We start from the raw sequence: 26,588 nt of genomic DNA, 5'->3' as shown, positions 1-26,588 counted from the left end.
GAACCCCCGGGGGGGGCGGTGAAGCAAAACCCGCCGCCCCGGGCCACCGGCTGCCTGCCTGCGCCGCCAAACGCGCCTCCAATTAAACTCGCGTCACGGAGCCGCCCAGCCCCGGAGGCCGGCGGCTCCTCCGCCCCGCAGCGCCCGCCTGGGCCGGGGTAACAAAGGGGCGGCGGGGCCGGGGGCGGCGGGAGCTGCCGCCTGAGGGGCGCGGGGCCCGCACTCACTTCCTCTGGGCCTTGTCCTTCTTGGCTTTGGTCCGCTTCTTCCGCGCCTGCAGCGCCAGCACTGCGGGAGAGAAGGGGAGAGAGGCGTGAGCGGCGGCGGAGGGGGGGTTGCGGGCCGGGGGGCCGGCGCGGCGCGGCGCTCACCTTTCCGCTCCATGGCCGCCAGAGCCGGCAGCGCCGCGAGCCCCGCGCGCCTGCGCGCCACCCCCCCCCACCTCCGCGCCACGCCGGGCCGCGCCTGCGCAACCCGCCCGGCTCCGGGCGCCCCCGCGCGGCCGCCGCTCCGCCCCGCGCCGCTGGGGCCGAGCTGGGAGCGGAGGCCCCGGCCCCGCCGTGGCGCGCACCGCGGCCGTGACGTCAGCGCCGCGCGCTGTGACGCGTATCCGGGAGCGCCTGCGGGGAGCTCGGGCTCGCGCCGTGACGTCAGAGCAGGCGCTGCCGCGGGGTCGCGCCGCCGGTTACGCACGGGGGCGGCGGCCTCGGGGTGCGGGGCGCTGCGCTGGAAAGGCCGGTACATCGCCTGCCATCCCCGTCACAATTACAGGCTCTTAATCTTATTAAGTTATGTATTACTTACTATTAAAAAATTAAATTTTTCGGCTACTGGGCCATTCGGGCATGTCGCTGTAAGCACCGAACAACTGCCCGTGAACTGTGTGCCTGCAGCAGAGTGAAATCCCTGTCAGAATCACAGATTCTTAATGTTATTAAATTATGTATTAATTACTATTAAAAAGATTAATTTTTTCAGCTACCGGGCTATTCAGACATTTCGCAGTAAGCACCGAACAAATACCCATGAACCGTGTGCAGAATCACAGACTCTTAAATTATTTATTCAATAATTATCATGAAAAGGAATTAAACTTTTCAGCTGTTAGGTCATTCAGGTATCTGGCTGTGGAGCACTGAACAAATACCTGTAAATCATGAGCCTTCAGTAGAGTGAAATCCCCATCAGAATCAAATATTCTTAAATTATTTAATAATTAACATTTTAAAAATTAAACTTTTCTGCTATTAGGCCATTTGACCATGTCGCTGTAAGCACTGAACAAATACCCATAAATCGTGTGCCTTCAGTGGAGTGAAATCCCCGTTAGTTACAGATTCTCAAATTATTTAATAATTACCATGAAAAAAAAAACAACTTTCCAGCTATTGGGTCATTCAGGCATTTTGCTGTAAGCACTGAACAAGTATCTTAAAATCACGTGCCTTCAGCTGAGTGAAATCTCCATCAGAGTCAAACATTCTTAAATTATTTAATAATTACCATTAAAAAAATGAAAATTTTCTGCTGCTGGGCCATTCAGGCATTTTGCTGTAAGCACTGAACAACTACCCACGAACCGTGTGCCTTCAGTGGAGCGAAATCCCCGTCAGAATCACAGATTCTTAAATTACTTATTTAATAATTACCATGAAAAAGAATTAAACTTTTCAGCTGTTGGGTCATTCAGGTACCAGCTCTGAAGCACTGAACAAAATACCTGTAAATCACTTGCCTCTAGCAGAGTAAAACCCCCGTTAGAATCACAGATTCTCAATTAATAATTACCATTAAAAAATTTAAAATTTTTCAGCTACTGGGCCGTTCAGGCATTTCACAGTAAGCACTGAACAAATACCCATAAATCGTGTTCCTTCAGTGGAGTGAAATCCCCGTTAGAATTACAGATTCTCAAATTATTTAATAATTACCATGAAAAAAACCCCAACTTTTCAGCTATTGGGTCATTCAGGCATTTTGCTATAAGCAGTGACCAAATATATCTTAAAGTCACGTGCCTTCAGCCGAGTGAAATCCCCATCAAACATTCTTAAATTACTTAATAATTACCATTAAAAAAAATTAAAATTTTCAGCTATTGGGCCATTCGGGCATTTCGCTGTAAGCACTGAACAACTACCCATAAATTGTGTGCCTTCAGCGGAGCGAAATCCCCGTTAGAATCACAGATTCTCAAATTATTTAATAATTTCCATCAAAAAAATAATGAAAACTTTACAGCTGTTGAGCCATTCAGGCATTTTGCTGTAAGCATGGAACAAACACACATAAATTCTGTGCCTTTAGTGGAGCGAAATCCCTATTAGAATCAAAGATTCTTAATATTATTTAATAATTACCATGAAAAAAAATATTAAACTCTTTAGCTATTGGGCCATTCAGGCATTTTGCTGTAAGCACGGAACAAACTCCCGCGTTTTAAGGTGGTTATAGATATTCACCTTAGAACTTTTACAAGTTCTGTTCCTCTCTGCACTTTTGCTTAATACTAATTTTTTTACTTCCCAAACCTCACAGCTCCGTTACAAGCACATTATATATTCCACCGGGTTTCCATCAGGGCTTCTCACCCCCGTTCCTGCCGGGATACCGGCAGAGGGAGTTGCAGCTGGCAGCCGCCGCCGTGGCGTGAGCGTGTCGCTCTGCTGCTAATTTCTAGGACGTGGAATATTAAAACGTGCCCACACGCAGGGCCCGTTGGCTCAGATTAGAAATACTTTCATGGAAACACAGGTCTGTATGTGTGTAATTTTGGAAGACAGAAAAATCCTTTTCAGAATTTGCAGTTGTTGCTCTGTTACTACAAGGACGAGATGATTAGTACATCTGTTTTGCAGAGTTCTGCGTGAGAAACTAGCAAGATTTTGTGATGATAACGCAAATTTCAGCCTTTGCATGACTACTGCATTCAAGGTACTGCTGAGCTGAAAGACCTCAAGCACGATGGAGACCCCCCTGCTAGCGTCACACAGCCACTTCTTACCTCAAAGCTGTCAAAAAATAAACACACAGAAGCTACTGAAATCTGTTCCTAGGTAGCCTGTCTGTCGTCCTGTATTTGTAAAAAATGACTCGTGCAGTTGGCTCTCCCGAGGTTTGTGATACACTCACCTCTCCACAACCAGCCTGCCACTAATGGCTTTTTTTTAAAGCAGAATAAATGCCCCCAAACGATGATGCCCACACCTAACTGGTTTATCTGGTCCTTCCTCCCAGCTTCCTGCATAGGGTGACACACCGCAGAGCGTGGCCCCAAGAAGTGCTGCTGCCACGCTCTGTGTGACTCCCGAGGTTCCTCAGCTGCTTTATATCTTCTGCACCCATTTCTGCACCAGGCAAGTACGTTAATAAGACAAATTTGTACCGTCTGCAATGATAATGTATGTTTGGGCATCTTTGTCCTCTTAATGCAGTGGGAGAGCTGCCTGGGCTTCTGCAGCATGCGTGCCTTGCTAGGAAAACCCTGTGCCATCACAGTAGCCAGGAAGGACATTAAAAAGTTGCTGTGTGCACAAAACAACTGTAGTTGTTGCAACTAGGTCAGGTGAGAACGTCAAGCTGCCTACAACCCCATGATTACAGGCAGGCCTTTGAACTCTGTGACTTCTGTGGTTTTTTAGAGGTATAGGTGGAGTCCTTGGCCATAAAGTACGTGCTTTGTCACTTCACAGCTTGTGTCCAGGGGTTTGCGCTCGGCTAAACACAGAAGCCTTGTGTACTTATGCGGGAGCAGAGTTACGGTACCGCACAGCTGTGAGGGAAAAAGATCAGGATTTTCTGGACTTCCTCTCAGTGAGATATTTGTTTTGCAACATGAATACCCATAATTTGAATGCTAACATACTGACGTCTGAGTTGTCCCCTGGTGCTCAACTTTGCAGAGTCGTGGGGGTAGGAAGGAAAGATTTGGAACTTGGCTGAACAAGCAAAAAGAAAAAACCAAAACTTTTTAAGTTTGCAATGGAGACTTTCGATGGTGCCAACAGCTAGGAATGCCATTTCGTCTTAAATCAAGGCTGCTGTAGGAGAGCCAACAGAACCTGGAAATCAGGGCTATGCTTTTCATGGGTTTTGTATTACTGTTTTGAACAGAGCTGAGAGGAGCTTGGCGTGAAGCCACTGTCCAAAACAATGTAGGGAAGCATATGTGGTTTGAGAATTACTCAATACCATTTCAGCTTTCAGTTTTTCCTGTCTTCCAATCCAAAAGGTATGAGGGTTCCAGGACTCAGTTTCCTCTACAGTAAGCAACTCCACACAGTAATGTTCACTAAAATCCTTTACCATTGCAGTTTACAGACGTGGTACTGTGGCTTCCCTCTAGAAACTGCTTGGAAGCAATATGAATTTAAATGGAAAAGTTGAAAAAAAACCTTAGAGGAACTCACTGGAATACATTACAGATAGTTTAATATTAATATTCCTATTAGCCATCTTATCATTGCTTAAATTTAGCAGCCAGGAGCAGCAGAATTCAGAGGAGCCACCTTGCTGTTACTGCACATTCAGAAACCACACAATGCCCAGCAGCAAAAGTTAGAGCTCTCCACGTTAACGAATTTAGCCCAGAGCACAGGATCCGTGCACAAAGGATCCACCATTCACATCCAGGCTTTGCCCCAAAACATGGTCGGAATGGTGCATGTACACACAGTGCTGGCCACTCATCTGAAGTCAATTCACCTGCAGCTCTTCACACTAGGGAATTTGTGCTACAGGATCGTCCCCCAGACGAGGTCACGGTGAAGCCTTGTAATGTGCATCGCTGCTATAGTGAAATGCTTCTGCTTTCAGTGGAAACCCAGCTCACACCTCTGTCCTGGTATTACTGCATCGAACTCTATGGCTGATCTACAGAAAATATAACTAAGCTGATTTTTTTCCCCTCAAGTGCTAACTGTATCTAAGGCTACAATTCTCCTGCCTTTTCAGAACGAAGTGATTACTTTCCTCCACTCTTCACTACTTCAATAAAGGACTATAAAACCAAGAAAAAAATATTCTATTGTTTACTGCGATTTAGTTCTGGTGGATTAGAAGGGGACCGAGGAAGAAATAGTGGACGGACACCATGTTATGTTAGTGCAGATAATATCAACTTCAGCACAGTGTTGAAGAATAATAATAAAATTTTTCTTTGAAGCTTCACATCATTCTAAATACATCTAAAAATAATGAAACTGCCTGCATGCAATCTCTTGAAATATGGCAGATTGATTTTACTTACTAGCAAGCAATAAATAAATAAGAAGTGCTAATTTAGGACATTTCAACTTCTACAGAATTTCAGAAAACAAGAGCAAATAATTTGCTAGAATTAGCTACAAACCTAGGAATTACACATTGAAATTTCCCTGCTTTTGGCATTGCTGGGTAGCATATCTGTTTGAATTGAAAGCAGTAACATAAATGTTGCTTTTTGTTTAGAACAACAGAATTACTGGAGGCATTAGTCAGGCTATTTTAAGAACTCTGGAACAGAAAAAATAAAAAGAGGATCAAAGGCTGATTAAGAATTGCTAGAACTGTTGCTTAACTGTACCTTTCTCCTCTCTACTGAAATCCCAGTTCCCCAACAGTTGCAGTTCAGGGATTCCTTGTATACTTCCATGTCTTCCCCCAGCCTGGGTCCTGGAAATCCGATTGAAGGGGTGGAGTATCATACTGCTGGAGAGAGCTTGGCTCTGCTTTATTCTGGGCTGAACATGAGATATCTGATACTGGCTCTTCAAGCAGAAGTTTGTTGTCAGAGTTCTTTGCAAAGAAAAAAGCTTTATTCTTTAAGAGCAAACTTTGTTCCTGAAATGGACACAAATGTTACTGTAGACCAAGGGTGGCCAATCTGTTGAGCCAGTCAAGTGTAGTTCCCATACCAAGGCAACATAAGCAGCGAGAGGGTCATGCTGGCATGGGAGCACAGGGTTGTCCAAGTCCCCAGCTGCCAAGGAAATGAGCTAGCAGGGACCGTCAAAGCTGACATCACTGAGCTGCTGTGGGTCCCATCCACACACCCAGCCCAGCCTCATCTCCAAGTGGGCTCTTGGGGAACCATTGTCACCTCCTGCCTGCTCCCAACCCTCCTGACCATGTCCATTAAATGGAGACTGGGTGAATATATACTGTCACCTTCAGTCTTTGAAGTTTTTTCTATGGGGGAGGGAGTCCGAAAGGTCAATACCCTTGTGTTAGACTATTCTGTACAATGCCAAGATAAGAGAGTTAAACAAGTTGTTCCATGAGAGGCAGAACTCAAGAACCCTGTTTTCCTGCAGATTTGGATAAATTTTTGCCTTAATCCTCACCTCCTGCAGCTATAGCACCCCAGCCTGGCAGCATGCATCGGATGATTAGCCAAGGCTAGGTTCTTTCCCTAGGTGGGGCAATTACTGGAATCTTCCACTCAGAACAAGGGCTTTTCCTGGAACTTGCAACAGTCTGCCCTATTCAAACTTGGCTGAGACAGCCAGTGAGCTTAAAAATTGCAGAGTACTGACAGAAAGAGCATGTGCATAAAACTTCAGTTCTTCCAGAAATCAAGCTAGCACTGTCCTTCACTTTCCTCATCAGCACCAAGGGAGCTGGCGCGGTAATATCTGGAAATAAAAAGTCTGGAGCTTTTGCTCTGCCCTGGCAGGGTCCTTCCTCTGCCAGAAAAATGGAAACAATTTTAAATGCAACAAAGTCATTGCCTGTCGCAAAACTCAGCTGGATGCCTTTCCAGCCTGCACACAAAGATGCCTTTCCCCAAACAGGAACAGAAGATTCAAAGAAACAAATTGGATTATCGATCCATTGTAAAAAGGCAAGTACCTGTGAAAAACTGGAGAATTCAAAAGAGCATCTGCTCTGCCCCCCTTTTCTCAGCCACAGGACAAGATTTAAGCTACTGACAGGACAATTTAACAACATGGAGGCTTAAATGTTAAACTAAATATTCTACCTTCTGCTGTTCAGCTAGTGCTTCTTGAGCAAACTCTTTTGCAGTAGGTCCTAGCTCATCTGGCTTTTGATGCTTGTCCAAAGCAGCCAGCACAGCATCATGAAGGGTTAGAAAGAACCTTTCTTTGGTGATACAGCTGTCAAAGAAATGACTCTTCTCAAAGTCTGCTATCACAGAGACTATAAAAAAATGGGGGAAAATAAATAAAGCAGCAAAATCCCACTGGGCAGCACAGCTAAAACATTCCACTTAAGTTTAAAACTTATCCTTGGAGACAAGTCAATTAGTAAACAAATACTATACTCACAGTGACAGCCAGCTATAAGGACTGTAAGGCCAATATTGTGAAACATATGTATGATCTGTGGAAAGAATTCAATACAGGCATTAGAGCAATTCTGTGTTATACAAGTGCACTAGAGGGGAAAACATAAACAGGGAAAACATCCCTCGTAGTGTTTTATCTCTGAAGAAACCCCTTGTTCTGGTATCTCAAATCCTGTTTTTGAGTTCAGCACATGCTGGCCCTCCTGCAGTACGCTACACAGCACACTGTGTTACTTCACTTAAACAAAAAGTTCTCACAGGAACAGAAAAACTTGAAACATCTCTCTGTACGCAGATGCCAGGCCCATGTGTAAACAAGAACAGGAACCTATATTTGCAAGTGTGACCTGTAATTCTGGTTGTCTGAATTCTCATGTTCAACATTTTTAGATATATCAACTTAGTGTTAAAGGAATCAGAGTTCAGAGTAGATTCTCACCATGTTCTCAATGCCTAACCCTTTGTAATGAAAAGATCTCAAAGCAGTTAATTGTTTTTTAAAAGGCAATGAAACCCATTATTTCAGAGAATCACAGAATTTCAAAATATGGGGCCAGAAGGAATCCGGAAGGACTGATTTTACCTGTCTTTCCCAATGGAAGGGTCATTTAATAGGTGGCAAATAAATCTTCAAGGCTTTTAGGGACATCAGTTCAGTCCACAATTATTCCCAATAGGTGTTAGCCTAACCTGTTATTAAACAAAAACCTTTTGAAGCTGAGCTGCAGAGTCTGAGGAAGCTGACTAAGAATCCATCTGGAACTGTATCTTTCTGAGAAGCACAGCTACATTAAATTTATTTTTGCTAAATATATATCTCCATTGGCTAGGCTCCCCACTTGAAAACTTAAAAGTTCAAGGCATACTTCAAAGAAAAGGTTAATTAGGTAGTCAGCAATAACAACAAAATCACTCTAGGAGAAGACAGCTGGTAGTTTTACATTGTAGAATCATAGAATCGTTTAGGTTGGAAAAGACCTTTAAGATCATCAAGTCCAACCATTAACCCACCACTGCCAAGGCCACCACTAAATCGCGTCCCCAAGTGCCACATCTACAAGTCTTTTAAATACCTCCAGGGATGGTGACTCCACCATTTCCCTGGGCAGCCTGTTCCAATGCTTGACCATCCTTTCAGTGAATAAATTTTCCCCAGTATCTAACCTAAACCTGCCCCGGTGCAACCTGAGGCCATTTCTTCTTGTCCTGTCGCTTGTTACTTGGGACACACTTTGAAACACTTTGAAAGAAGAGCATTTTTTTAAAGCATCCAGCCAGAAGAAAAAGTAAACTGCCAAAATGGAAAAAAAACAAAAGCAGACATTTTTATACATGTGGCTTTAGTTTACATGATTCTATAACTGGTCACAGTGGAGGATACGTTTTTGCATGTCCTTTGTATGAAGAGTGGGATTTTTGTTTTTAAAAGAAGTGGTTTTATGGAAATCTATTAATTTCTGAAACTCGATAGCTAAATCTTGCACCCTTAAAGGTCACCTGGAAGGTGTGCAGACTGTTATATAGCAGGACATTTTAGGCTAACAGGGAAGCTAAGACATCAGGTAGACCAGGTTTCACATTTACGTGCTCTTAGGTTGCTTACCTGTTGCAGTAACTCGGAACCTATCAAATCCACAAACTGCACCATGCTGAAGTCTAAAATAATGGTGTGAACTGGGCACGGCAAATGCCTTGGCTGTTCTGCCTGATGTAACTGTACTGAGGAATTATCTGTTGCAGAGCCTGGTGAACGGCCGCCTCTTCGCCTTTCATCCTCGTTCTTTTCAGTCCTAAGTGTCCTGTTACAGCCTGGGGACGTACACTGTGCATTGGCTGCTCCCATCAACAGTGTCCTAGAGCTGAGTTTGTCTCCATACTTTGACCAATGTACCAGATTAACTGAAGAGGAATTGCTGTCTGCGTGACGTCGCTTCACCAGCTTCTCTCTACATGGTATCTAAGATGGAAAATGGGAGAGTATACCAGTGATTGGAAGAACAGGTCCAGGAGGTGGAAAAGTGATTGGAAGAACAGGTCCAGGAGGTGGAAAACTTTTTGCTGCAAGTAAGACAGCACTGTAAATAATATGATATTTCCTTCTCTCATGGTAAAAAAACACAACTGAGCTAACACTAAACATAGGACAAAGCCACAAGAGCATGCAAAGTAGCAGGTGACTTAGGCAAGCCTCAGATGTGGTTAGCAGAGTGTTTTCAGCCACCAAACAGTACAGTGGTACCTTACTCTTCCACACTTTGAAATGGCCTGTGATACCGGACTCGGACTTGCTACTTCCACCTTTCAGGAACAAAAAAGAAAAAGACTGTTCATGGCCATTGCATTTCTGAGCAACGGTAAGCTGACCCTTACTGGCTGAGTTCTGCAGGCCTTTGATTCATCTACTTTCTTGTATGGCAGCTGGTCACATTTTCTCTCTCTTCATAGTTCCAAATGTGTTTTTTTCCTTTTTATAACACAAGAAAGGAAAATTCACTCTCTGCATTTTTGTACTTCAGAAGATGATGTTAAATTACCTATCACTTCCACTTCCTAAGCACCTTGGTGCCACTTATGTTTCCCAAACCACTGTCTTTCAACCCATTTCTCATACAATGGCTTTTACAAATCACATATAACTGCTTGAAAAATATCTTCTGAAGACAGTCCATTGTCTAAGACAATTCAGAAAATTCAGATAAAGAGGGATACAAGTGACTCTAGAAGAGGCACAGTGGCCAGTTATAGTAAAGATGAGAAATGCTCTCATGATAATTGTAGCTGCCTTTGAGGTACTTTGCACTTGCGCTTGGCAGTATTGGCAGTGGAACAAATTCCTTATAAGCAAGGGAACTCTCTCAGTTCTATGGGAAAAAGGAGAAAATCCTCACTGAAGAACCTGACAAAATTAATTCTTTCAGCTGAGGAGAGGATATGATGAATACTTCAACTGCCAGTTAATTCAGCCAGCCAGCTGAGCTACTATTGCTCTATCACATAAAGTATGTGTAAAGAAATACAGTGGTAATGTTTGCCTATTTTCATACAGCAAATACACATATGCTTTATATAAACATTTACAGCTTTTTCAGTACTGGCAAGTTAAGAACATTGTCCTCAGTAACATAAAACGAGGCATCTCAATCAAACAGACTAGGTAAACACACTTTTAAAGCTGATCCTAGGTGGTGGTAGAACTGGATGACAGACGCAAGAGCATTTAAGGTCTTTTCTTTCCACTCCAGCCCTCCCTTCACTTTCATCTAGAGGCACTGCTTTCATGTCCGTCTGAAAAATAAAGGCAGTTTTATTAGAGTTTTTATCTCCCTAAGGCAGGCTCTTAGAAACTTCCACTGACTGAAAAACTGGCATTTACCTTGTGTAACAAATAGGTTTTGAAGTGATTCATGTTTGCGAAAGAGATGGAAGAACAACATTGGAAGATTTTGATACCTTCAATCTCCCTTACCTGTAACACAGAAGTTGTTATCTGTGAGGGTTGTACCTGGCAGAAGCTATTTTTCCCCCTCCTGCCTGTGTTGCAGTCTGCAAGGTCCTACCCTCAGGACAGTTTTGTCTGGTGACGTTGTTGGCTACACTACACACTGGCCGTGGCACTGGCAACATGGACCTAATTGCCATAAACTAATCTGCTTCTCTTGCAATTAAAAACATACCTCCAGCAGATCTATCACAGATGACAGTTGGCTGCTTTAATATAAACCAAGCCAAATTATTTGTAATGCTCATTACAGAAAACGTACAATATACCTTTGTCTTAGTAATGCCCTTAAATTATTCTGATTTTTGCAAATCCATCAGCATAGCTTTGGGAATGTACCCATGTGGCAAAGCTCCCTACTTCTATATTGCTTAACTCTGTATGGTGCAGTCTTGAAAATAATGTGTTCAAAAGGCCCGTGCCCTACCTATTTCCCCATCACCGGGAAAACCTGTGAGTCAGTCTAGCACGTGCACAGCTGTTACTGTGAAAACACAGGCAGAGTGGACAAAACCAGACTAAGAAAAGCAGGTCAGCAAAAAATGCCAAAGAGCTGTGGAAGTGACAGCAGCGCAGCTTCTACCATGGGGACAGCACAGACCAACCCACGGAGCTTCATGGGGCCCAAGCAGGCCAAGCTAGGTGTCTGAATCCCTTCACACTACAGACACTTCAGCATTCTTCAGTTTTCTAAGTTTTGAATCAAATGGACTGAGTCTGAATGGTCACCTCCCAGGCATTTAAGGGAAGAAGCTGGATTACACAGAGAGATTGAACATTTGGTTTTTTGTTTCCTCTTACGGCTCTGTAGACGGATAAACTTCTATAAATATTCATGTTTGGAATCTGTCCCAGCACCATCATCTTCCTTCTGAAACAAGATGTTTATTAGGTTTTCACAGAGAACAGAGAAAACCCATCTGTTCCCAAAAGCTAGATCTCCGTATTTCTCTCCTCATCACTGGATACACCAACTGTAACTTAGAGAGTATGAGTACAAAAAGTTATTCACTCATAATTAGGGTTCTTTGAGTAGGGGAGCAGTACACAAGCACAGCCCCCAGCTACACTGGTGTCCTCAAGAATGTATGATGTTTCATTTCTAGCGCTGGAACACTTGGATTATTGTTATTATGCTAGAAAGCGTGTTCCCTCTCTGTCTCCCCACTGCCCTCAAAGATACATCCACACAGACAGGTTGAAGCAGCTGTAACTTGTGCTTAGAGCTGGCTGCACACAGGCTAGGTTTGATCCAGAGGTCGTCTAGCAGCATTAATGCAGGGGTTTGCCTCGAAGGAGAATATCCTGGTTGGGGTACCATGCTTTTCTGCATTGTTTTGGGGCAGGTTCTGGTCAGTTCAGGGCATGGGTGTAACAAATATGTGGCTGGCTGGTTGCTGAACTGGAAGGCAGTGGACTCTGATGTATGGAAAACTTGTCAAACACACTCTATTCAAAGCAATCGGTTTGCAGATAACTCCCCATGCTTTTTTGAGTGTTGTTGGCATAATGCTTTCACTGGTAGAATGACAAGTGGTTATATATCCTGAAAGTAGTATGGACATCAGGGATACTTAACAGAACAGCAGCTGCAGAAATGCCCTTTCACAAAGCTGATTGAACCCCAAGGTAAACCCAAGAGCATAACAGCAGAGTTTCAGACATCAACTGAAACTCTTCCTGAAGGTATTCCTTCAGAGCCACTCTGGATCAGACCACAAGCAGCTGAATATCTGCAGCAGCTGTTACTTCCGATCTCTGTCCATGTTATTCTAGAGGCTTCGATCTACTCAGACAAACACCTCCCTATCATGGTAAATCTCAGGAGGTGTGGCTTGGATTTATGAATTATTTTCCTGTTTGGATTAGGAGCTAATAAACTGAGTAATGTGTGCCTGATGTAACCTCCCTCCCCTATCACAAACCGAGTTTATGGAAAAGATAAAGCAACTTGGTAAATGGCAGTGAAGACTGAGGAATGTATTTGAAATTAAGGCACAACATCTCATTTTATCCCTAAAGCAGTGTTTATACAGATCGTCTCTCCTGGCTGATGCCTACACCACAATAAGCAGTCCTCAACAGCAGAAGGGATCAATCCAGAGCCCATAAACTCAGATTACTGGTTTGGGATAGCATTAGGGAAGCTCCAGAATAACCTGACTGAAGTGTTGACAAACATGAAACAGCCTTTTCACTGTCAAGTGTATAACTATCTCTAAAATATCAACTCTAAGAAAAACTAGTATTTTGTTTTAAAAGTTACAAGTACCTGTGTGATCTAATGGTGATTATGAAGAAGGTAAATCCCATGGCGATCACTAAACCGACATCAAGACCAAAACAAACCACTGCAGCAAAAGTTACAAGCCAAATAACCTTTGAACAAGAGACAGAACATGAGCAGTAAAAAGATGCTAAATGACCTCCAACTCAGCCCCAGCATTTGCAAATTGCAGACAATAGAAAAGACTAGAAATGGTAGCATGTGAAAAGCTTTGTTGGTATACCTAGACTAACCCAGTCCTGGAAGCAGTTGCAAAGAACAATCACAAATCACTGTTCAAATCTCCAGAGTTTTTAACAGAGCTTCAATTATCAGGAAAAAACACATCACATTGGGCTCCTTCTCTTTATGAGAAATCCTGCATAAGAGTTGACATGAGAATGTGGCCCTGGATGGCAGCTAGACAATTTCCTTCTTTGGGAATCTGAGAAGCAACAACAATATTCAGTTTCCCCTGTATTTCCCTGCTTTGCCCTGCCCTCCCAAAACATCCATTTCTCCCTTTAAAACACATTCTAAATCCTAGGTGGCTTTTTTTGTCACTTACAAAATGATACTTATCCCATCTCCACAGGATGGGGATGTCCTGAAATTTTTCAAGAAAAGGAAGCATGTTAAATACCACAATAGCAGCTAGTATACCCTGTACAAATCAGAAAAATAGCATCTATTATTATCTGGTTAATTTTTGCTTGCAACCACAAACATGCCAAGGAACAGACATCCATGAAAAACAAACTGCTTGAAATTAAAACCTTGTAATAGCTTTATTTCCATGGTTTGTATAGATACGTATAACAGTTCTCTGAACTGTAAATGAGCATGAAACTAGGATATAACTTCTTGTTTGATTTCACAATCGCTTCTGCCAATACAACTGGACTTCCTCTTGAAATGCTATGTGTAGTTTCCATTACAGTGTTCTTTAGTGAATCCCCATGCCTCCGGCAGCACTACGAGAAAGGCCAACACTATCTACAGAATTATGAGTTGCTGTTTCAAAGAATGGTTTCAATTAGCATGCATAGTTCATTGCCAGATTTAGGAAGTTGTTTGACACCATTTGTTGAAACAGCCTTTTGGCAAAGAAAAGGAGACCAAAGGGAAGTAGATAGTTAAATTCTCTTTTGTCAGCTAGTTTTGGGAAAGGGATTAATTCTCCCATTGTACAAAGAGGCCAGGAAAAAAATCAGGAAGTAATGCTCTGTCAGTGATTCCCTAAGAAAAACAGGGAAAAAAAAAGGAAAGTCTAGATAAAAATTTAAGGGAAAAGCAGAAAACTGAGTACTCTGAATAATCTATAATAACAAAATGTTTATATTTCTTGTACTGGCAATGCAAAATCCACAGAAGGAAGTTTAGGAGTCCATATGGCTTTAAAATAAACCTCAAAGACCAAGCTAGAATCACAGAAACTAAACCCAAGTTTCTATTTGGAAGATTTTTTTTACTTTAAAGATTTTGAATCACCTGACTTGGAGCTACTTCTACTGATGCAAGAGAGAAACTCATGAATTTTTTTATAGAAGTGTGCAAAAGCTTGGAAGGTGTGAAACCAAAACTGAAATACAATGTTTAAATTACAGAGGCTGGCAGTGAAATTTCAATCCAGTTTTAGCCAATGAATTTTAGCTTGTACTGATCAGTGGGAGATTGGAGAGAGATGCAATATTCGTTAGCTAATATGTTATCCTGCTGAAATTTAGGAGAGTTTAAAGTACTTGTTTTGGTTTGGTGCATCTCTGAAAACAATTAACTCTAGAGCATGATATAATCCTTAACTATACCAGAAAAGTCTTCACATTATGCTTAGAAACTCTATTTTCATTTTATCTTTAGGAAGCAAGTAGGTTGCTGCCATAACTATTTCAGGGTCACTTACATTAGGCATCATCTGGAAAAAGTGTCCTAGTTTCAGTGCAACAACCAGCATCATAGATGCTCCAATCACTGCTGCTAACTGAACAGGAACACTTTATTAGAGGCCTGACAGAGCCATTTACTTACTTGTCTGCTCTAAACCAGTAGGCATGGCCCACGAACCACCACTGCCTGGGAGAAATAACCAGCAGACAATTAACAGAGGCCACAGGTATGCTGCAATGCATGGTGCAAGTTCTAGAATACTCAAGCTGAAAGAGTTTTCTGTAAATATAAATTTGGCCTTAACAGACTATTCTTAGGCACAACAGAACAATGCAATGCAGGATTTTGGTTTGAAAATTTCTCCTGAGTAATAAGATACTTCTCTTGCAAGTCAGACTTTGGAATCAACTCTGTATTAAATAGAATTATTTCTATGCTGCAGTGAAGCATGTACAGACATTCAGTTAAGAGGCATGATAAAAACATTATTACATATTAGACTCTCCCCCTAAAAACCCAAAAGATCACTAAGTACTCAAGAGTTAGCAAGAAGTGGCAGAATGAAGGGTGCATGAACAATCTTCCATTTGGCTTTTTGGGTATATTCACTAAAATACAGTTTTAAACTGCATGAACATACCCTATTCTCCCCACAGGACCTCAGCTTCCTTCATGGCACATCATGTGCTGTAAATATCATGTAAATATAGTACATAATATAACAACACAGAGAGGGTATCTGAATTCACGTTGCAAGATGGGTAACTTTTATCTCTCACAAATTGTTTAGATTAAATGTCAGCCTATACTCGGCATACAGTGATTTCAGATGAAGATTTGGAAGTTTAAACCAATCCAGCCCAGCTCACCTGTGTTCTTCCACCCGTCTTCTCTCGAATGATGGTTTCAGAAATAGCACAGCTGACAACAAAGCTTTTGAAAAATGAGCTGCAAATATTGCATAGCCCCACAGCTATTAGCTCCTGTAAAACAGAAACAGAAGGAAGCTGAGAAAACCCCAAACGAATTACTTGCCTTCATAGAAATAGTTTATCAGGAATTCCCTTCCTTTTGTTCACACTTGCTGGTTGCTCATCTGTGTCGCTAAGCTCAGGAAACCTTCTCGAAAGCAAGGTGCCCCATGGTTAAATGAGCTCTCTTAAAAGGCATACAATTTTCACAGCTGAGGATCTCATGGACCCAAAAACTCAGTCCCTTCTTTCAAAGAAATCCACTTAGAACGCCAAAGCTATGAAGCACTGACCTTCAAGCTAACATGTGGCAAATCTCAGTGTGTAGCATAGTAGACCTGGACAAAAGCTGAGTGGAAAAGACATTCCCTTCGTATTTATCCCCAGAGGCTTCAAGAAGTCAGGGCAGCTTCCTTAGTGGCTTAGTTCCATTCCAGTAAAGATCCAAAGCCATCACAACAAGCTAAACATGGAGCAGTGCAAAACACCTAATGCTTACTAAGTCTATCACACAGGGAATTAAACAGTTTTAGCTTGAAAGCCTCTCAGAGGAATCACTCTGGGCAGAGAATCCATACAGCGGGATAGTAGCCACATATAGAGAAGAACTACGGCTGCTCTGGCCATATACAATTTCAGCTATTAATTTATCATGCTTCTGTAGTCTCATGGATTCATGGCAGCAATGGTCCTCAACGATCGGCCGCAGCACTATGTGTGTGTGAGGTTCACCCCAATCACTGGGAACATAAAAAGGCCTCTTGGCTAAAGGTGGCCATGTTTTGGTCTTCACATTATTGGCTTAAAACATCCACTTTCCATAGGGAAGGATAACAAGTTGCTACAAAACCATCATCTGGCACATTCACTCCATCCTTACATTTCTACCACTGTCAGATAGTTAGTGGCGTTGCAAGTTGAGTTCAGCTTGCTTCTTGGCCTAGGAAGTACGGTAGTTTTGTTCTTACCTGATTGCTGGCAATATTGTAGTTGTGAAGTGAAGCGTACTTCTCCCCAACAAAAACAAGAAGGAAATAGCTTACAATAGCAAGGGAGAAGGCATGCAGTATGAGCTTGCTCAGGTTTGATAAATCTGGTGGTGTAGGAGGCAGAAACCTACAGGATCAGAGAACAGATAAGTTTAGACCCGTTCTGAGCTCTCTCCACATTAACTTCAAGCCCAGGACTGTCACCAGAGGCATCCAGCACCCCACAGGAGATGCTCTCAATCTGTAAGACATCCACCTGACAATAAAAAAGCAAATTCCCAAATTCCTTTTTCTTGTGTACTAATGAAACCTGAATCTAATACAGAAAACTGCATGTGCTTGGACAGATGCAATTTAAATTCTTGAACACTTACTCCTCTAGCTGTGCTTCCCAGTAAAAGCCAGCCCATGTCAGATTTCAAGAACAGGCTGAAGCATCTCTTTCGTACCTCAAAAGTATGACTTGGTAAACAGCATAGATAACTAACCTCTGAGGAATCATACTGATCACAGCACTACTAGATTCAGCATGCAGATGAATGCGGTTAGAAATAATGGTGACTCTGATAATCTGGGAAAGAAAACAAGAAGCAATACCAGAGATTATACAGCATTTGCTCCTGAAACTGTACACAGTCCATCTAAAGACAGTTAATCTTGCAGGAGTATTTAAAGGACTTAAGCACAGATTCAGTGTGTGAAAGTAACAGCATTTTGAAGTAATATGTGAAATGTTTTTTGAAATAAAGTATATTATACTCTCTGTTACTTCAGTTATCACAATGGCATTTTGAAGATCACTTACCAAGAGAAGTTCCATAGGAAATGCAATAGGAATATGTTTCTAAGTTATCACGATAGATGTACTGAGTTGTAGTGTGGCCACGCTGAGCAAAAATAGCAGTATGCTGGTTGCATTAGCCTTTGGGAGAGCCAGGATGCAATGAAATAGATTCTGAAAAAGAATCATCATAGACAGGATCAGAGTCAGATACAACTATTTTTATATTCCAGGAGACTGACATAGGTTGCCCTGACATTTGCAACTCACCCTTTCTGCTATGGTGGTATCTTCAGTTAGAAGAACAATGATGCAAAACAATATTTAAAAACCCTAACTTTTCTATTGGTATCTGCAGAGAAAACACTGCCACAAACAGCTCAGACCTAGTACCATCCTTCTTCTCTCTTTTACACTACTTTTCTCTGAAGTTGCCTGGTTGACATTATTAAAGTAAATCAGGATGAATTAGCTTTAACTTGTCTTTAGCTTGGAGTCTGCTGCCTCTTTGACAGATATGACAAAGATACAGTGTGCCCAACAGCTTGCCCATGACGACCTATTGAGGAAAAAAAGTACCTATTTCTCCTTCCTTTGCTTTACTACAATTACAGACATGCTGAAAATATATAATAGAGCTACATAAGTAATTAAAAATATGCACAGACTTTTCTTCTTGCATGTAACACAATAAGCTCCAAACACTGTTCAAGGCAACAGGAAGGTGAAGTAAACCACAGCTGAGACTTGCACAAATATCCCTTAGCAACTGACTTAGATTGAAATTGCCTTCAATTTCTGAAGGTGTTCTTTTCTTTCCCTTCCAAGAAGCATGTATTTCTTCGACTAATAATGGATTGACTCACATAGAAAATCTCCAGGGGCCTCTTAGGGAAGTCAAGCATGATGTCAAAAATAAAGGTAAACTGTGACACAATGACATGCAGCGCTGCTGCAGTGAGGTAAGCATCACTGAGTCTTCGGCACATCTGTTGTTACAAACCCCAGGCAAAAGCAGCCTAGCAGCAACTGTATGGAACAAACGAGAAGTGAGATGCGATATAATTATCTAAACCTGTCCTTCTTGTTTTCATATTTGAAGAGCATGACTCTTCCTTGCCATACATGATGGATAGCTATTTGAACATGCTATTTGCATTATGCACAATAAAGTCAGACACTGCCAAACCAAAATAGCAGTTTACATCAAGTGTGTGCAGTTATGCAGGACTACCTAAGGGTCCACATAATGCAGAACTGGTCAGCATAACAGATAACCATTTACTTTTTACATTAATCACGAACACATTAATCTTAACCTATCGTATCTTTTTCAGACAGCATGACAGGAAGAGACAGACCTTCATGTTCCACTTTGCACAACATATGTATTCAAATGGGCTGAGCTTAGTATTTGTTCTAAGAATATGCAAGCAGTTCCAGTCCTTACATTTGTATGAAGAATGCACATAAGGATACATCATTAAGATGTATCATTATATATCATATATATATGAGGATATAAAATAGATTCTTCTTCTACCTGAATGATGCCAGTCAAAAATGTTACTGATGCGGTAAGTGTGAAGGCCTCCATGTAATCTTTCATAAATGTCGGGTCTGAGAAGTTGTTCAGTGAACTGTTAGAGGACAATGTTTGTTTGAAATTATGAGACTTCAGAATGCTTGTCAGCACCATATTTAGGATGCTGAATGACCCTGGAACCAACAGAACAGAGAACAGAAAATAGAACTGCCTGAGGTGTTGCAACAAAGACTTACCTTAGAACCACACATCTATCTCTCCCCTCCCCATCAGTCTGCAGTATGAGACAGTCTATTGTCATTCATATATATAATCCACATATATAATTCATTTTCACTGTTTCTGAGTAAGTACCTAAAGTTTTCAAAGTCCTGCCTGAAATTTTCAGATCCCTATTTTATGAGCAAAGTCTTCAGTTTGTCACATGCACAAAGATTTTAATGTAAAGCACAGAAAATGGATGCATGACAATAAGCTGCCAGAGAGGCTGAAAAATGAAGTCAGTCAGAGAAGGAACTGCCAAGTTACGTAAGAGGCCAGAGCCCCACATACCCACTTATTATGATAATGTGAAGGCCCTTCTCACATGTAAATAGCATTTTAATAAGGTAGCTTCTTAACAAATTAAGAATGTAAACCCATCAACAGTTCAGTCATGGCAAGAAACTGCATATAGAAAACCGTGGGGAACACCAGAAGCCAAATCACGATTCACAGTAACATCCTAGGGGTAAATGTGAAGCAGCTTGCACTGGTCCTCCATGTAGGAGACACAGGACTCTCCATGACACTCCAGCCATCACCTTTGCACTGGTGTCCGTGATGATACAGGAGCTCGGTCAGCTCACATCACGGGGGTACAAAGCACCTCGCAGCTGCAACTTGACCGACTTGGTGAAATTCTCACCACAGGTCAGCTGCAGCAGTGGAACAACAATGAACTGGGAATCCAGGGGTCTGGATTCTCACCTAAGTAACATCCACCTGTTAGATAGGACATCGTGCCAGTTTTTTGAAGCAGCACTGAACATTAATCTCTAAGTTCTGCAGAAACATTTCACAGTACAAAATAAACCTCACTAATTGAGATATGATGTGAAGTCCCAAATATAACATGTATCATCGAGCAGCAGACAGCAGAAAGGAAGCCATTGGTATTTGGCAGAGGCAACCTGGTCAGCCAAATTCCTAAAAGCCCTGAAAAGCAAAAAATCTATTGCTAAAATCAAGCAAATTAGGAAGGCTCTCTGTCTTTGGTTACTATTTTTAAGTAAAATTTTGCTGATGAAAACCTGACCACCTTTATGAAAAACCCAGTTGTTCAGGACCTGATAAAGACAGGCCAGTTAGTGACAAAAGCCAATGTTGTTTTACCACACGAGCCCTTGCTAACTAGAAATTAGACAAAGAAGCAGAACAACTCTTCCTGCAGGCCATCTATTAGTGGGGTGGCTATGCAGGTGAGTATCTAAGAGACCTGGTTTTGTAAGGTGGATTTTAAAGGCCGAGTTATTCTGTTTGCAATATAGGAAAATGCTGCTATTAGTTTATATTTTGAGTAGTGTCCTGTCCTTGAAATTACACCATGTGACATCTGATTACAGAAAAGAAGTTCTCCTGCAAATATGCAAATAAATAGATTAACGATTTAAGGAACTTCCAAAGTTCAAGTTCCCACATAACCTGATAACATTAGAAAGAACAGAAACACACAGAGGAGACAGATTATGAAAAGCATGATAGACAAAGGAAGCTAGAAGGTTTTTTCTTTTCTCTCTGCCTACCCTGAGGAATCTGAAACATCCCAGAACTTAGGCCTGCATGTAGATCCCTCAAGATCCATTCTCTGAACTGATATGAAAACAGCCAGTTCAGGACAGGGAACATTTTGAGTGTGATCTTTCTGCACCTTCCTCAGGAGAAGCTGAAAAGAATCAGATAAACTAAGCTATATGCAATGCCTTTTACAATCTGTAAAGCACTTCTCCCTGCAGCACTTTCACACGGCCTGATGCTCTGCAGGCACAGGAGCCATACTGCTACGGTTAGCTCTCTGCAGGCACCATACACCATATACCGTGAGCCCGCACAGGCATTAGCCTTCCGCAGATCCAGCTGGCACATAACATGAATCCTACATAGGCACCCCCCTCCCTTTACATTCCATTCAGCTGAATCGCAAATACTCTGTGTGCCATTCATATGCTAGTCTGTCAGCACAGGAGCCCAGAGCGCTGAATGCATCAATTACTTGACCTCATTAACACCACAGAAAAATAGGAGATGGTATTTTGATTCCTCCTGTTCTGATCTAGAAAAAAAACCATGCAAACACTAGATCTGGGGGGCAAAAAAAGACAAACCTGTCCTACCTCCAAAACACAGCCAAAATTTCCTGTATTACATTATTTAACAAGGAGATGCAAGCAGGACTGGACCTAGATGATTTATTTTGCATGTATGTTTTTGAATCAGAATTTCCAGTAGGTAAACTCCAACTAACCCCACAGTCCTGTGGCTCCTTCTTCCCCTTTTTAATCCCCTGGCAACGTTGGTGATTTTCTGCTTACAAACCAGATGTAAGTGATGTAGTGTCTGCCCAAGGCTTCTGGCAGCCTTGAACAGTGGCTGTGGGGACTGACCCCAGTTAACACTATAGAGCTAAATCCCTGGGCTGACAAGTGGATACAAAATGCAGAACAGAGAAAACACATGAGATACGGAAGTGGAAAAGAAACAGGGAAAAAAAAAAAAAAAGAGTATGAGGAAGCAAGGCAGACATGATTCTTAAATGATGAGCTGGGGGAGGGAACACGGAGATTTTCTTATTAAGCATCAAGTGCAATGATAAAGTTTTCAATAACATTAGCTATGACTTTAGAGCAAAATTTTCCCTTTGATCTCTGGGCAAGATTTATTTTATTGCATCAGGTGTGTCTGGACAGACAGACTGTTAGCTGTAGATCACATGTCATAATTATACACAATTCACCCTTTTCCATCAAGTAATTTTGTTTCTCTGACTCCAGAACTTCATCCAATCTCCTTCTTACATTATTTTTTTTTTAATATATAAAAAAGACAGCGCTAGAACAGAAGGCTATTGCACAATCTAAAGGATCTCACTATTACAGAGATTAATCTTGATGATAAGTCTTCATGGTGAATGAAAACGAGAAAACACAATAGCAACTCAAACTATGGCTCCACTTGCCTTCACTTATCAGCAGGAAATTACTTTACAGCAGTGTTAAGTCAGACGTGACCCATCGTTTTAGCTGCAGTCCCACAAACAGCTGAGCTGATGTAAGAGCTAGTTACACAGAATGAGAGAGGTCTGGCTCCCCTACTTCCCTTTCCCTGTGTGGTCCTGTCCCTTCTGGCAGCAACAAGCTGCTAGATTAGCTCACCACACCTTACGGAACCTCACCCATAGCTAGACTTGAGTCTCAAGTCCTACCATGGTCTCAAAACAACAGTTTAAGTTTCAGTAGATGTTCAGCACACATGCTGAAACAAAGCCCATATAACTGATGATTCAGAGATTTTGTATTTACTTTCTTAGGAGGACTTTATAATAGAGTCTACACAGCCATAACAGCTGACAGTCCACTCTGAATCCAAAAAAAGATTGAGAAAGAAAACCGAGATATTCATAGTCAAACAAAACTAACAGGGAAGCTGATGAACAGGCTCCCTATTTTTTATTATATTTGCCTTGCTGGAAGAGCATCAGGAATTCTCCTATGCTGCCAACAAAGACCGCCTTCTAGTGAGCCTGCAGGGCTCCTTTGGCAGAAGAGATGCTTCTGCTCCTTGTATAATACCCAAAAGAGAATTTTGGCAGATGGGAAAATGAGGCTGTGGAAGCAGTAATGCTTTATCAGTACCCTAGCCTCACCCGTTCTTCCCAAAGAACACAGGACCATAGCTCCAAAATAATGCCAGAGCAGTTCAGTCAATCCCAGTCGTACCATTATCCAACTTTCCATGTCTTCAGCTAAGAGGGAACAGGAAAAGGCTCCTGAAATTTATGAAATAAAAGTATCAAAATACACAAATAAGAAAAAAGCAAATGAGAGCCTGTGTCTGACAGCTAGGATGAGGGAAGCACTGGAGGGAACTACAACTATTGGCACTTTCTCTTTACGGTGCATGTATCCCTCATACTATCACAGTCCTAAAGTGAACAGACACTTTCGCAGATAGCAAATAGCAACTTGGGTAAAGATCAGCGCTAAAGTGATCTTGCACGTTTCAGCTGCAAGCTGCTGTAACTGAGTGTTCTGCTTTGGTTATCAATGAGTGCAGTTCAGCATTTTAATTACCAGCTGTGGTACTAACTTTTTTTTACACTTGGGCTTGAAGAGCCTCCTTAGTTCCTTTGCACCTGATAAATTCCTGGCATAGAACTCACCTGCATTGTAGTTGTCTGCTCTCCTGAAGGATTTGTAGCACTCCACCCAAGGTGGAGGACGGTTCTCTTCCAAAGTATGCCTGGAAGTGCTCCTCTGCATTTCTCTTTGGACCCTGAAATCTGCTTGGTTGCCTGTAAGTACCAACAGTATTGTTGTCAAGCACCATATTTTCCTTCTGAACAGTCAGTTAAAACCAGAGAAACAGCAAATGTGGGAGACCACAGTGAACACTCTCTTTCTTGGCAGCGAGACTGCAAGAGAGAAGCAGTCACTGACTGAAATACCTACTAAAACCAAACCAAAAAGTATGACACGTGATCAGTCCATCCCAACATAACTCCTGTGAAGCCCGTAGTTACAGCAGGGATAAGCAAGCCTCTGGAGACCGAAATCCACGAAAGATGTGCTGCTATTGAAAGCAAACAAATCAATTGCCAAATGAGTTGCAGGAACACCAGGTCCTCCTGGAACTTGCCTTGTCCCTACCCTGTAGGAAAGACCAGTGTGCATCCCCTCCATTTTGTGATCCCAAAAGCAGGCCCATGTTTAGGGAACCAAATACAGTCCTTCTCCATAAACCTACCACAGCTGAGGAAAAATTTTGAATTCTCTTTGTTTCCAATCCTGGAGGAAAAAGACTTAGAGAACAGCTAACTCTGAGGCTCTGCAAATGCCAGAGCTTGCTGTATAAAATCAGTATCTAATACCACTCAGGTTTTTAAATCCCAAAGATCTCTGAGTGACATTCCTCAGAATTTTAATATCATGAAGGAAATCTGAATTCAGTCACTGTCACTCAGAGTAGGTAAGATGTGAGCTCCCAGAGTTAATACTGTGTAAGTCAAGGTCCAGTGACAAAGTTGTCATACCAACAGCTGAGGCAGAAAAAAAAAAATTCAAATCCAGAGCTACCAAGTGAAAGTACATGTAAGAAGGGTGGTGACATGTAGGAACAAATTTTGTGCTATGGGCAGAACAAAGAAAGAAAAGAGGAAATATAAAAAGGCTGTGAGTGAGCAGCTGTGAATCTATCCTGAATCCAAGTTTAAAGTCTCAAAACCTGCAAAAAAATTCATTGGGATTTACATTTTCTCCTCGTATTTCATTTCCTGAACCACCAGGATCAGTTTGTACAGGTCTGGTGCTTTGCATCACTGAGATCTGCTATTGCTAATACAGCAACAGGGACTCCAGCACAGTACTTACTGTTTTGTGAGACGTATCTACAAACACATACACATGCCCCGGTCGTTCTAAATCACAAAGAGAGCTAGCAGTAGGCAAGTTTCAAACACACTCCATCCCTAGGGCATAGTTTCTCTCTCTGACAGAAGAGAGAAATCAATGTCTTCCACAGGTGAGTTCAAGAGTAATTTTGTTCATTAGCTTCTCACACCCAGTACGAGCTTTTGAAGCCTTAGCCGTTTCTGACATCTTTGAGCACAATCAGCTCTTCTCAAGGCAAGGTAATACAACAAGCAAAACTAACGTGAAGCTAGAGTTTGCAAATTCAAGGCAACAAAACCCCCAGCACGCCAGAAGTGTGTGCTTTTTAGGTGCAAGCAGTGGTAACTTTCAGCTGTTCGCATTTAGACTTCAGCGATGACTCACAGCAGCAGAGCGCAGGGTCCCACTCTGTGCAGGGAAAGAAAAAGGCTTTTACATGGGAAGCCAAATGTTTTAAAGGCAGGCTTCCATACCCCATTCAAAATGTGCCTGTCTTGCACAGCACTGCTAACGAGACGCATCTTCCTCAAGCTTAAGATCAAAAGCTAAGTGGCCTTAAACTCAAATCCTTAACATTATTTACTTGCTGTGACATTCTGTACTTACTATGTGGTAAAGGTACCACGGGCTCCACTCCAAAACGTGCTTAACCTGCTTGTTACAGTAAGTCATGCCTTCGTTGAGTCTTAGGCATGTACTTGAAAGCAAGCACATACCGATCTTTGATATTGCAAGGCCTATTACAGTATTAAGAAATAGTTTATTCTCCAAACACACAGAGGAAGATCAGGACAATGGGAAATCTGGGCAGGGAGAGCTTAGCACTCCTCATCACTCCTGGCGTGAAGCCCCTAGGAGGGAACAAAGTGTCCTTAGGAAGTTTCTAAGAGCAATTAATACCGGCTTGTAAGACTTCAGAAGCACTAGAGCTACGGTTACCCTAAGGTACTCCATGGCGGGCTGCTACTCACCCTAACAGGATACCCTGGGCCTGCAGAAATGCTGCCTTAGAAAAGCTTTTTCATCTATTTCCCTTTTTAAAATATTTATCTAAAGCACACGCTAAGGTGGGCCGCACAGGAAAGCCAAGCAGGGCTCGCGAAAAGGCGAAAAAACAGCAGCAATTCCCAAATTTTAGCGTATTTGCAGCGCTGCAGGTGCACGCCGGGCCACCCCCCCCCTTCTCCCAGCCCCGGGAACACCCGCCAACCTCCCCCGGGCCCCGCCCCGCGGCGCCGCTCTCGCGAGAGCCCGCCGCGCTGGTTCCATATTGGGTCATCTCTGCCCTGAGCGCCTCAGCTCTCGCGAGAGCTGTCGTGACAGGCGATTGGGCTCAGCCGTGGCGGCGGAGCGGTGTGTGTGTGTGTGTGCGTGTGCGGGGCCGCGGCCAGGCCCAGCCTGGGCTGCGCCGCTCGGGGCGGGGCAGGCGGTAGGGGCGTCGCTCTGAGCCGCCCTACCTGCAGCGGCAGTGTCTCCCCTCACCGCGACGCCGCCCCGCTCGCTGCCGGCTGAGCGAACCGCCGCCGCGCCTCGCTTCACCTCAGCTCACCTCCCGGGGCTATCCCGCCCCTCAGCGAGCCGGGGGAGGGGGTAGGCGGGAGAGAAGCAAGGCGGGAAGGCGGTGACAGGGCCGCGGCACCGCGCCCCCGTCCCCCCCGTCCCCCCCCCGCCCCCTGCCCTGAGGTGAGGGGAAGGCGGGAGCGGGACGCGCGAGCC

The 26,588-nt window shown here is 42.9% G+C and overlaps 2 protein-coding genes across 3 annotated transcripts in view; both read right to left on the bottom strand.

The window, feature by feature from the left end:
- SRPK1 (SRSF protein kinase 1) overlaps nt 1–5,825 on the bottom strand; it is a 33,246-nt gene extending 27,421 nt beyond the window's left edge. The window contains exons 1-2 of one of the 2 annotated variants that reach the window (XM_056362000.1): nt 5,564–5,825; nt 228–288 (exon numbers count right to left, since the gene is read on the bottom strand). In XM_056362000.1, the coding sequence (XP_056217975.1) occupies nt 228–288; nt 5,564–5,684 (182 nt within the window). In that variant the 5' untranslated portion in view covers nt 5,685–5,825. Of the gene's footprint in view, nt 1–227; nt 289–804; nt 828–5,563 lie in introns of those variants that run through there. The other variant, XM_056362002.1, reaches the window with a different exon arrangement.
- Nucleotides 5,826–6,026: 201 nt separating this feature from the next.
- SLC26A8 (solute carrier family 26 member 8) lies at nt 6,027–26,406 on the bottom strand. Its single transcript, XM_056362003.1, is given in 15 exon segments — nt 6,027–7,140; nt 7,269–7,323; nt 8,892–9,245; nt 9,528–9,586; nt 10,453–10,573; nt 10,662–10,754; nt 11,589–11,658; nt 13,060–13,166; nt 15,810–15,923; nt 16,880–17,027; nt 17,389–17,471; nt 17,706–17,855; nt 19,225–19,400; nt 23,645–23,776; nt 26,330–26,406. Coding segments are annotated over 14 exon segments (1,827 nt in total). The 5' UTR covers nt 23,745–23,776; nt 26,330–26,406; the 3' UTR covers nt 6,027–6,943.
- Nucleotides 26,407–26,588: the final 182 nt, after the last annotated feature.

The sequence above is a fragment of the Falco biarmicus genome, chromosome 16 (genome assembly GCF_023638135.1).
Source record: "Falco biarmicus isolate bFalBia1 chromosome 16, bFalBia1.pri, whole genome shotgun sequence".
Lineage (NCBI taxonomy): Eukaryota > Metazoa > Chordata > Aves > Falconiformes > Falconidae > Falco > Falco biarmicus.
Note: the sequence above shows the minus strand (reverse complement) of the source record. Positions and strands in the feature narration are given on the sequence as shown.